Raw genomic sequence first — 12526 nt, 5'->3', positions numbered from 1 at the left:
TAACTAATTACCTAAGTTGATTAATTAGTCAAATTATGAATATTATAACTTAGGGAAAACCAATGGAACAACTTGTCCCAAAGTAAAATCATTGGATAGAAACCTTCCCAAAAAACAATCTACTATATTAAGAGAAGTTTACAATACATGTGAAACATTTACCTATACTCTACAACTCATAGATGACTTACATAAAAAACCTTCTACCACTTTGGAATTTTTGAATTCTTTAATATATGAATGCCTTCATGGATGATGCACCTACAATCACAACCGGAACCTCCGATCGGCTTCAAGAATCTCTTGAAGGTTTTCTTCAAAAAAGTTAAGTTGGTGGTGGTGCTATGGATTAAGCTTGTTCACCAATTGATAATTAGATCTATTTGAAACTCTATGGTATAGTGAAATAGATAGAACTTGGTTGAACAAATCTTAACCGCACAAATAGATTTTTCTGTCTCTAAAAAGCCTCTTTGGGGATGACTTCTAACGTCCTTTAAATAGCGCAACAAACCGATCTTAAATCAAGCTTGAAATGGACAAGTAATGGACTTTTTAGTATTGTTGATTTTTGTTGTTTTGCGTGTCTTGATTGTTCGAGCTTCTATTGAGCTTGTTAACAAGGGTACAAAAACTAGGCTTTTCTAGGCTGAATCGATCAACTACTATTGAGCTTTTATCAGGCTTGGTGTCAAGACATGTTGAAATGCACTTTTCTTAAGCTGTTCTTGAGTAGACTTTGTGTCTTTAACTTGATCTTCAATTACCACTTCAAGACACATCAAAACTCAATAAAAAAACACATAATTTTGGCACAGTTTAACAATTCTAAAAGATATGAACCTTACTGTTTGGTTGTATTTCTATTATAAGAAATAGTTATTCTGTAAAATGAAAAATTACCATTCCAACAAGCAAAAGCTTTTTTGTTTTTTTTTTTTTTGTTTTTTTGTTTTTTTTTTTTTACAATTCTGATCTCTCTTATTATGATAAATAGGCCTTATAAAGCCATACAAGTGAATGTAAAATTAACCAACACCTAAATGATAAAGGAAACAACTTATTGCTCTATTGGACTATCCCCAAAACAGAGTTATTGATAAAACAACAAAAGATAAAGAAAAAAAATATAAGATGCATTATTGAAGACACATATACGTATACCATGAAAGCAGATCACATGGAAAAGTGGACTAATTTGACATAACCAATTTTCAAACTATCACTCCTTACCCCAGACACTAGATGGTATTGAGCGACTTGGAGGGTCTGGGATATCCACTGTCCCCTCTAGCATTTGTAGAACCTGCTTCATTGAGGGGCGAAGTGATGGTTCATATTGAATGCACCACAATGCTACTTTAGTTATTCTCTCAAACTGTTTCTTGTCAACCTCTTCTTCATTAAGTAGCTTACCTAGCTCACCACACTCAAAGCAATGGTATGCCCATTCTTCAAGAATAGCTTCTTCCTCAGCAACGTTAGAGTCAACACTCTTTCGACGACATATAATCTCTAACAATATGATTCCAAAGCTATAGACATCTACTTTTACTGTCACGGACATTTTGCGATGCCACTCTGGTGCAACATATCCCCTTGTGCCTCTTATGTCAGTAAATGTTTTGCTTTCATTTGGCTTCAACAACTTTGACAATCCGAAGTCAGAGATTTTTGCACACATATTTTCATCCATGAGTATGTTCTGAGGCTTTATGTCACAATGAATGATCTGTGGCATACACTCTTCATGAAGATAAAGAATTCCTCTTGCTATGTTTCGAGCAATTTCCATTCGATCATCCGAACAAGGTTGTTTTTCTGGTGTGAAGAGTATATCTGCAAGCGACCCATTGCTCATGTACTCGTATACCAGCAGCCTATTTGGTCCATCATGGCAATACCCAAGTAGTTGGACTAGATTTTTATGATGTGTTCTCCCAATCACTTTCATCTCGGTCTGAAACTCTCTTTCCCGTTCGGCTAACAATTTATCTAGTTTTTTCACAGCTATGAGCTTCTTGCCATCCCCAACTGCCCCTTTATAAACTATTCCAAATGATCCTCTACCAAGCTCTTCCTTGAAATTATCAGTCACTTTCTCAAGTTCTGCGTAAGTAAATGATCGCAGAGAATCCTCCTCACTCAACACAATATTTCCATGATTAGATTCCTTTTTACATGCCCAGACGCGATATCTATACATTACGACTCCAGAAATCACCAACACAATTGCAAAAGCAACTAATGAAACGCTGATAATTATAACCTCTTTCTTACTTTTTTTGGACACATTTCTATCTGTAGTGGGTGTAGAAATGCCTACCTTGAAGAGGGCTAGAAATGAGTCATCTTGGTGTAATGTCACAAATCTGAAAGGAAGAGCTTGCATTTTGCACTCCCCATCTTTGAAAAGCGCAGCGTCACATTTACAGTCCTCCAAACATGCTGCTTTGCAAGCCTCTTGGGTTAATGACAGAACAGAAATATTTTTATATTCCCATTTGGTATTATTCACTAACTCCATGGTATATGACATGCCTTTGCAACTGTCTGCAGTGAAATTCCTTTCGCAGCCAGAACTCTTCTCACTCTGGTTTGTAGGCGCAAATCCAGGAAGACAATTGCAACCCAAACTTTGATTAGTATTGACACAATATGCATTAAGGCCACATAAACCCTTCGGGAGACACTTGTCATCTGGCTGGGACCATGTGACTGACCAGGTACCATTTTGATCCATACTGTGTGAGTATAGCCTCAGGATTCCATCAGCATCAATTCTCAAAAGATAGAGTAAACCTTTTGTAGAATTTTCTCCTAGATTTAGATCCACTATACCAGCTGTGCCAGTAATACTGTCTATGTAGAGATGACCATTATCATCGAGATTTAGTTTCGCATTATTTTCTGGCCCAGGTGTAACATAGTTCCAATAACCATATTCAAGTGTGTAGGGGGTTCCAACTGGGTACATCGCAAGATATCCATCTTGTTGCATTAAGAGCAGAAATCTACCAGTTGAATGGTTTGAATCTGAAACACTGGAAATTAACACTTCATTAACTGAAAGGTGCTGGCTTGGCAAAAGGGTATCAGTAGGCTGCTCAAAACTCTGCCATATTGTATTGTTAACAGAACTATTCAAAACAAAGTTGCCAGAATCAAGCATGGATGCTGAAGTTGCAGCAACTCCAGTAGAGTTGGTAATGCGTCTCTTCGTGCCTTGTTGTGCAGACTGCAGAACCAGTTGTCCATCACTTGTGAAATTTAGTGTGGCGTCAGCGGGAACTGGGGGATCGTCTCTATTGGCTGTCCAGACTACTGTCTTTTGAGGAATCCCTTCAACAAAAATTCCAACAGCATAGCCATTGCCTTGCCTGTGGAATCCAAAGGCATATAGACCAGAAGGTGATAGCCATGAAGAGTTGGTGGTGGCAGTGGGTTTTACTGTTAGAAAAGAGCCTGGTTTAATACTGGATTGCCCTGGTTGGGCTTCGGCTGTGAAAATTGCTGAGAGAAGAAGAAAAAGGAAGATAGTTGCCATTATATATTTATGTTTGGCTTGCTTGATATAAAAAATTAACAATTGCTCTATTATATTAATATATGTGTTTAGTAGACTTTTCACTTTGACTAATGGATACAGCGCGTTTCCCCTACGAGTTTGCGTTTGGCGTTTCCAAATGGTGGGACCCACGATTACAGTAGCAACGCATTAAACGCCAAGACTGAAGAAAAAAAGAGTAGCTTTTTTTTTTCCTGAGCGCACTCAATTCTGTTGGAGAAACGCGTTGGTACTTGAGAAGAGGCTGAGCGGTGCGTTTGGTATTACTACACCCATCATCATCACCCACGAAACACGCAGAGAAGCTCTGATCACAACGACAAAGAGTCCTCTGCTCCATCTGGGGATTACCCTTTCTCCCCCTCTTCAATCCAAAAGCAATCTATAACTAATAACCCCATGGTAGTTGGTGAAGTTCGTTGATACTGTGAAAAAAAAAAGTGTAGTCTCTGCTCTTAGAGCAGAAAAATGAGTCGTGAGTTGGATATTGTTTTCTTCTTTGGCATATTTGTTAGTTGAGTTGATTGTGTCGGAATTGTCTGTTGAGCCTTGTCTTCAACTGTGGCGGATCTGTTTTTTTATTTTATTTTTATTTTAATGAAATCTTACTGATTTATCAAAAAAGATAAGTTTTGTTTTCCTTTGGAATGGAGTTTATTTCATGTTGTTTAAGAGCTGGGCATTGGATGCATATGCCAGATTTTGATAGAGTTTGGAAGGGTAACCATCTTTTGGGTCTGATTACCTTGCCTATACCCTTTGGTGGAAGCAATTATAAGAGAAGTGTTTTTAACTCCTTCAGGTGTCAACAGCACCTCAGGGTTCCCCTCCCTCCATTTTCTGTCTTTCGAATTAATTTCCAAAATATAAAATAATTTTATTATTAATTATGTTTTCTTGACTACAAAATGCTTAAAATTTGAAATCGGAAAATATATAAGTTCTTTTCTGTTTTTCTTATTTTATTAGTTATATTACTAATTTCAATTACGAGATTTAAAATAAAATTTTAAATGAAGGCTAAGTATGTTTGTATATTTAGGGACTACATAGAAACAAAAACAAGAAATAAATTATACTCATCTTTCTGAGTCTTTTGGTTATATATTGCAAAAAATGGAGTTTATTGTTATTATAGGCACTATTCAAAGTTATTTAACAAAATGAGGAGAATGACTGAATTTCGGCAACATTGTTGCCGAAATTGTAAAAAAAAGGACGAGAGAGAAGAAAGTTGAGTAATATGATTGGGAGGGAGACAGTGGTGACTCTAGGATTTTTTTCTAGGGGGGTCAGTAAGAAGATACATCTTAGGTAAAATATGAATCCTACTGTTTAAATGGATTTTTTATTACAAATTTTTCTATATTACGTAATAGTAATAAAAAAAAAATAAATTATAGGTTCATTTGACATATTTTTTCTTAATATAATGAAAATGTTAATTGTTGTTGTTAAGTGAATTTTAATTATTACTGCTTAAAATATTTTTATTTATTAGTTTATGATGATTATATGTTTACATTGTACTATCAGTGTAAGATTTATATTATAGATAATTATACTACACATATTTACAAAAACTATACAATATTGTACACATTTGTTTAGAAACAATGTAAATATTACAATGATTGTACATTGTAAACTATGACTTTTCCATTAGTTTATTTCAAATTTATTAAGATCTAAATGGGCTTTTTAAAACAATTATAGATGAAAAAAAAATTTACTTTGTTGTTGGGTTTACTATTTCTCCCAAATTTTAGATAAATTTGGATTGTTGTTAGGCCTTTTTTTTTTTTTTTTTTTTTTTTTTTTTTTAAAAAGATCAAAATATTGTTATTTTTTTTTTTTTTTTTTTTTTTTTTGTGTATTTAAAAAGATCAAAATATTGTTAAGATGATCATAATTACTTATTTCAAATGGGTTTAAAAAAAATTTAGAGTCAGAGTGTTCAAATTTTTATTTAGAGGTCAAATAAAAAAAATATATTATATACATTAAAAAAAATTTTTCTAGCTCAGGGGGTTCATTTGAACCCCCTGAACTATACATGGCGCCGCCCATGGAGGGAGAAAAAAATTAATTTCGGTAATGATATTATCAAAATTTATTGCACTGCCCAAGCTTTGCCTGTGAAGTGCCCCAGTGGGAGTGTCCGAATGATTTACCAATTGTGGCAACCAAGTTGCCGAAATTATAGGGAATTGAGGAGAGAGGAAATATGAATTGTGGCAACCAAGTTGTTGAAAATGGGACAAAAAAAAAAAAAGTGGTTGCCGAAATCTGGGAAGGAATTAAAAAAAAGGTGTTACGTCCACAATATTTTTACAACATTTTCACAACAAATCACGGGTGATTAGTTGTTATTAGTTCAAATTTGAATTTAACCGTGAAATTACTTTTTTAATCTAACAATAACAACTAGTAACAACCTACCATTTAGAATTTGTTGTAAAAATGGTGAACACATATCATTTCTCAAAATAAAAAAATAAAAAATAAAAAGTGGCAATTGATTTGTGGAAATGGCATTGTCGAAATAAAGGGGGAAAAATGTGGAAATGAATTTGTGGCAATGGCATTGCCGAAATAGGAGGGAAAAAAAATTGTTGCAATTGGTTTGTGGCAATGCCATTACTGAAATAGAAGGAAAAAGAAAAAAAATTGTTTGATTTTTCGCAATGGCATTGCTGAAATGGCAATCAGAGTTCAAACCTCTTGAGGAAGCTCGTGTGCCAGCAAGAACAGAGTTCTAGACCAACCGCCAACAGATCCACAAAGAAGGAAAACACTTCCTAGAGCCATCCAATCAGTGAAATTGTGCTGCAATACACAAATTCCTTTCAATAACACAAAGTAAAACTGTATCATTCAGACCCATAATTTCGTTTCTTTAAAAGAAATAAAAATTAAACATGCTAGAGAGCAAATAATAAAGGCACACATACAACACCATCAGAAAAGAGATTGGCAATGGCAATCGGATATTTCAAATTTCGGCAATGCCATTGCCAAAAATCAAACAATTTTTTTTTCTTTTTCATTCTATTTCGGCAATGGCATTGCCACAAACCAGTTGCAACAATTTTTTTTCCTCCTATTTCGGCAATGCCATTGCCACAAATTCATTCCCACAATTTTTTTTTTCTCTATTTCGACAATGCCATTGCCACAAATCCATTGCCACTTTTTTTAATTTTTATTTTATTTTATATATTTTGAGAAATGATATGTGCACACCATTTTTATAACATTTTTACAACAAATTCTAAATGGCAGATTGTTACTGGTTGTTATTGTTGGATTAAAAAAGTTATCTCAGCATTAAATTCAAATTTGAACTAATAACAACTAATCACCCGTGATTTGTTGTGAAAATGTTGTAAAAATATTGTGGACATAACACCTTTTTTTTTTAATTCCTCCCCAAATTTCGGCAACCACTTTTTTTTTTTCCTCCCATTTTCGGCAACTTGGTTGCCACAATTCATATTTTCTCTCTCCTCAATTCCCTATAATTTCGGCAACTTGGTTCACAATTGGTAAATCATTCGGGCACTCCCACTGGGGCACTTCACGGGCAAAGCTTGGGTTGTGCAATGAATTTCGGTAATATCATTACCAAAATTCATTTTTTCTCCCTCCCAATCACATCACTCAACTTTCTTCTCTCTTGTACTTTTTCTTACAATTTCGGCAACATTTAGTCTCTCTCCTCATTTTGCTAAATAACTTTGAACAGGTAACAACAATAAGCTTCATTTTTTGCAATATTTAGTCAAAAGACTCAAGGCAAACTCCTTTCAATCTAATACTAAATAGTATATGTATACTAAAAGTATTGGAGAATCTAATTTCTGTAAAGATAAAGATTTTTTGATACCACATAAAGAACAACCTCACATTAGCTAACAATATGAGCCATACTAGGCCAACAGTGCTGAATTGGCATATTTGTAGCCATCACGGCTAACTGCCAAACATTAGAAAGGACAAGCTTAGGTACAAAAGTCAGCTTATAAACTAATCCCATCTGCTGAAGATGTGAAAGGTCTGCCATCATAATACTTTCCTTCCAATCCGGAGTTCTCCACCTACTGCAGACTTGGACCAGTTTTTTGCAACAACTTAGCAACAAAATTTGCTGATATCCTAGGCTACTAGCTTTGATGGAAGCTTCCACTAAGGCTTCTTGAAGTGCATCAGCCACTGAGATTGCAGCACAGCTCCTGATGCCCCTGAACACTATCTCACCACCTCTGTTCTTAGCTTCAAAGGCATAAGCAGTACCATTGTACCAAACTTTTTCCTCCTCCTTGCACTTGCAATTTTAATGATAATCGGCCAAGTCCCTCCAGCTGAGCTTTGAGTAATGGAACAATTGTGGCTCTGAAAATGCTGAGATTCTTCTTTAATAAAGGCATTCTGGTACCTGCAATATAGATTTTGAGTCATTAGAACTACATCCAAGGGGATAGGCTGTAAACCATCATGGACCACCAAGTTCCTATGGTACCAAATGGACCATAAGGCAGTGAACAGAATCTGTAGAAAAATCATAGCATCAGGAGTCATCCGTTTATGTCTGAGTAACAATGACCTAATCCATTCTTGAACTGAGATGTTGTTCAAGTTAGATGTTGATAGAGTTTTGTATATCAGTTGTTGAGACTCTTAATACAGCTCGTTTGCAAGTGTTGTGTATAAGCACAGGCTTGAAAAAGAGGTTCAGACATATTTTGGAGAATGACTTGCACATCATGTTATTACACTTAGAAGCTCTATTATACACCTTTTGAGTTTTTTGCCTTCTTAAGCAATATACCTTTAGAGCTTGATCAAATAAACAATTGTGTGTGTACCTGTGGTACAAGTGTGTGTGTGTGTTGGTGCTGATGAGGGGTGCGTGTGTTGCTGATGGGGCATGCGTGTGGTGCTGTATGCGTGTGGTGCTGATGATGGGTGCGTGTGTTGCTGATGGGGCATGCCACTCTGGTGCTACATATCCCCTTGCGCCTCTAATGTCAATAAATGTTTTGATTTGGTCTGGCTTCAATAATTTTGACAATCCAAATTCAGAGATTTTTGCACACATGCTTTCATCCATAAGTATGTTATGAGGCTTTATGTCACAATGTATTATCTGTGGCATATAATCTTCATGGAGATAAATAATTTCCCTTGCTATGTTTCGAGGGATTTCCATTCTTTCATCCCAATATGGTTGTTTTTCTGGTGTGAAGAGTATATCTACAAATGATCCATTGCTCATGTACTTGTATACCAACATTCTATTCGGTCCCTCATGGCAATACCCAAGTAGATGGACTAGATTTTTGTGATGTGTTCTCCTAATCACTTTCATCTTAGTTTGAAACTCTCTTTCCCATTCGGCTAACACATTCTCCAGTATTTTCATAGCTACAAGCTTCTTGTCATTTTCAATTGCCCCTTTATAAACTATTCCAAATGTTCCTCTGCCAAGCTCTTCCTCAAAATTATCAGTTACTTTCTCAAGTTCTGCCTAAGTAAATGATCGTAGAGAACATCCTCACTCAAGACAATATTTCCATGATTAGAGTCCTTTTTACATGCCTAGACACGATATCCATACCTTAGAGCAACTGCATCAGCTCATGCAAACTTTCTGTCTAAAAACTACTTTTTTTATTTTACACATTCATTTTTACAAAACACCCACATTAGTTTATTTATTTTACACATTTATTCAATAAAATATTCGTTTTTTTAAATTTTTTATTATTTCCTCACTCATTACCCCTCTCTCTCTCACAAACCCAACATTATCAAAAAATACTAAAATATTAAATGTAACAGCTACAGTAACCCTGCATATATGCAGGGTTACTGTAGCACTTGTGCATTTATGCACAATTTTACATCCACTGATGTGGGGCTTTTATTTTTATTTTTATTTTTTATTTTTATTTTTATTTTTTTGGTGTGTAAAATGGACTACTTTTTATATTTTGCAAGATTATGCACGATCTGATGCAATTGCTCTTACAATTCCAAAAATCACCAACACAATGAATGCCAAAGCAACTAATGAAATACTGATAATTAGGACCTCTTTTTTTCTTTTTTTTTGGCACATTTCTAGCTGTAATATGCTTACCTTGATGAGGGCTACATTTGGGTCATTTTCAAGTAATCTCCCAAATCTCAAAGGAAGACTTTTTGCATAATGAAAGAATGGAAATATTTTTGTCTTCCCATATGGTATTATTCACTGCCTCCATGGTATAAGTCATGCTTGCTTTGCAGCTTTTTGCAGTGAAGTGCTTTTTGTAGCCTGAACTCATTTCACTCTAATTAATAAGTGTAAATCTAGGAAGGCAGTTGTAACCAAAACTTTGATTAGTTTTGACATAATGGGTCCGTTTGGATAGAACTTATTTTGCTAAAACTGAAAATTGAAAACTGAAAATACTGTAGCAAAATAATTTTTAAATGTATGAATAGTGCCGTGGAACCTATTTTTAATGAAAAATTTGCTGAAAAGTGAAGTTTGTGGGATCTGTAAATAGTGCATGGGTACATTGTTCACTGTTGACTTGGTCAACAAGTGCAGTTGAAGGAAAAAAAAAAAGGGTAAAACGCAGACTTAAAACGTAGACTTCAGATTCAGTTGTATCCAAACGGATACAATATGCATTAAGGCCACAGAAACCCTTTGGAGCACACTTGTCATCTGGCCAGGGCCGGCCTAAGCCAATTAGGCCATTGTCTAGGGCCCCATACTAGAGAAAGGCCTCAAATTTGGGAGGCAATTTTTTTTTTTTTTTTTGGGTTTTTGGTTTTTGTTTTTGTTTTTGGTTTGTTTTTAAGTTTTGTTTTGTTTTGTTTTGTTTTGTTTTGTTTGTTTGTTTGTTTGTTTGTTTGTTTGTTTGTTTTTTTTTTTTTTTAAAGTTTTGGAAGATATTAAAAAAAAATTTAGTTTACATTTTTTTTTTCACTATTGAGAAGGCCCAAAGAATTAAGTGTCCGTTTGAGAGCTTATTAATGCTTTCAGCTTATTTTATAATTTTAGCTTCTTTTGGATACTATTTATGAGTTCTATTGCACTTTTTGGTACTATTTATAGGTTCATTTGCATGTTTTGGTACTATTTATGAGTCTCATTGTACTATTCAGCTAGTTTTTAACTTCTTTTCTACACTTTTAACAAAAAAATTTCAATTTTAGCTAAATAAGTTGTTCCCAAACATACCCTAAGTAATGTTAGAGATAGAGATAAGTCAAATTTAAATCAACTGGTCCTACAAATAGATGTGTTACTAATTACAAGTAATTCAAATAGAAAAATGTTAAAAATACTATAAATTTTACTATGTAACTTTTATAATTTGATGTGACAATGAATATAGGTGGACTTCAACAAACTATTGAATGCATTTTTGAATGAATTTTTGTGATGCGGATATATCTTTGTGATTCTCATGTTGTAAATTTTCTAATATCTCTAGCATTTTGGGTTGGCCCTACATCCGGCTAGGACCATGTGATTGACCAGGTACCATTCTGATCCATATTGTGTGAGTATAGCCTCAGGATTCCATCGGCATCTACTCTCAAAAGGTAGAGTAAACCTTTTGTAGGATTATCTCCTAGATTTAGATCCACTATACCAGCCGTGCCATTACCATTGTCTAAGTGGAGATGACCATTATCATCCAGATTTAGTCTCACATTATTACCTTGCCCAGGTTTTTTGTAGTTCCAATAACCATAATCAATTGTGTAGGGGGTTCCAACTGGGTACATTGCAAGATATCCATCTAGTTGCATTAAGAGCAAAAATTACCAGTTGAATGGTTTGAGTCAAAAAGACTGGAATTTAACACTTTTTCAACTAAAAGATGCTGGATTGGCAAAAGGGTATCAGTTGGGTGATCAAAATTCTGCCATATTTTATTGTTATTAGAATTATACAAAACAAATTTGCTAGAATCAAGCATGGATGCTGAAGTTTCACCTCCAGGAGAGTTGGCAATGCTCATTTGTGCGCCTTGTGCAGATTGCAGAACCAGTTGTCCATTACTTGTGAAATTTAGTATGGCCTTTGTGGGAACTGGGGGATCGTCTCTATTGGCTGTTTAGACTACTATCTTTTGAGGAATCCCTTCAATAAAAAGTCCAATAGCATAGCCATTGCCTTGCTTGTAGAATCCAAAGCCATATAAACCAGAAGATGATAGCTATAAAGAGTTGGTGGTGGTAGTGTGTGTTGTTATTAGAAGGTCAAGTCTAGCAGTGGAATAGATTGTAGTGGAGTAGATTGAAGTAGCAAGAATGAAGGTGCAAGAAATAGGGGCTTGGAAGAAGCAAAAAACTTAGGTACAATACTTTAGACATTGTTCCTTAGGTTCCCCACTTAAGATTGAGCCATGTGGCTATTTAACAAAAAAAAATACACTTCTATTCCATGAGGAAAAATCCACATGGTAGAATCTTAAAAGGAGAACCTAAGGAACAACACCTAAGTACTGTACCTAAGTCTTGCCATTGGAAGAAATAGCACTGTTCACAGCTTCTGCATAAACAACAGTAGCTTAAGCAACTTGTATATTCTATACTACTTGTAGTTTAGGAAGCTATATTTAGTTAGTTAATTATAGACACATGTAGCTTGTGGATTGATTATTGCTTTCTAGATCTGTATAATGTGGATAGTTAGTTGGGTGGTTAGTGTCTGTTTTGTATATAAACAATCATAGTGTAATTTCCTAATTAAATTAATGAAAATGCTCTTCTCTCAAATTCTTACATGGTATCAGAGTACTTTGATTCTCTCTAGAAGTTTCTTCCAGTTTGAGATTCTTTTCTTCTTTACTTTGAAAAGCTTCTTCTTTTGAAGCTTCTTCAATGGCTACCAGTACTAAATCAGCTATCAATGAGTCTCATCCTTTCTTTCTGCATTATGTGGAG

General features: G+C 34.8%; 1 protein-coding gene and 1 pseudogene across 1 annotated transcript; both read right to left on the bottom strand.

Moving 5' to 3' along the window:
* Positions 1-1077: 1077 nt before the first annotated feature.
* On the bottom strand, positions 1078-3559 carry LOC112034525 (G-type lectin S-receptor-like serine/threonine-protein kinase LECRK1). The gene has a single exon (XM_024067341.2). It carries the CDS (start codon positions 3545-3547, stop codon positions 1223-1225), a length of 2325 nt encoding a protein of 774 aa, XP_023923109.1. The 5' UTR covers positions 3548-3559; the 3' UTR covers positions 1078-1222.
* A 4827-nt stretch (positions 3560-8386) lies between these two features.
* On the bottom strand, positions 8387-11953 carry LOC112034518 (G-type lectin S-receptor-like serine/threonine-protein kinase LECRK1; annotated as a pseudogene).
* Positions 11954-12526: the final 573 nt, after the last annotated feature.

Source organism: Quercus suber, unplaced genomic scaffold, assembly GCF_002906115.3.
Source record: "Quercus suber isolate HL8 unplaced genomic scaffold, Cork oak 2.0 scaffold_177, whole genome shotgun sequence".
NCBI classification, from domain to species: Eukaryota; Viridiplantae; Streptophyta; class Magnoliopsida; order Fagales; family Fagaceae; genus Quercus; species Quercus suber.
This window is presented reverse-complemented; position numbering and strand designations above follow the sequence as displayed.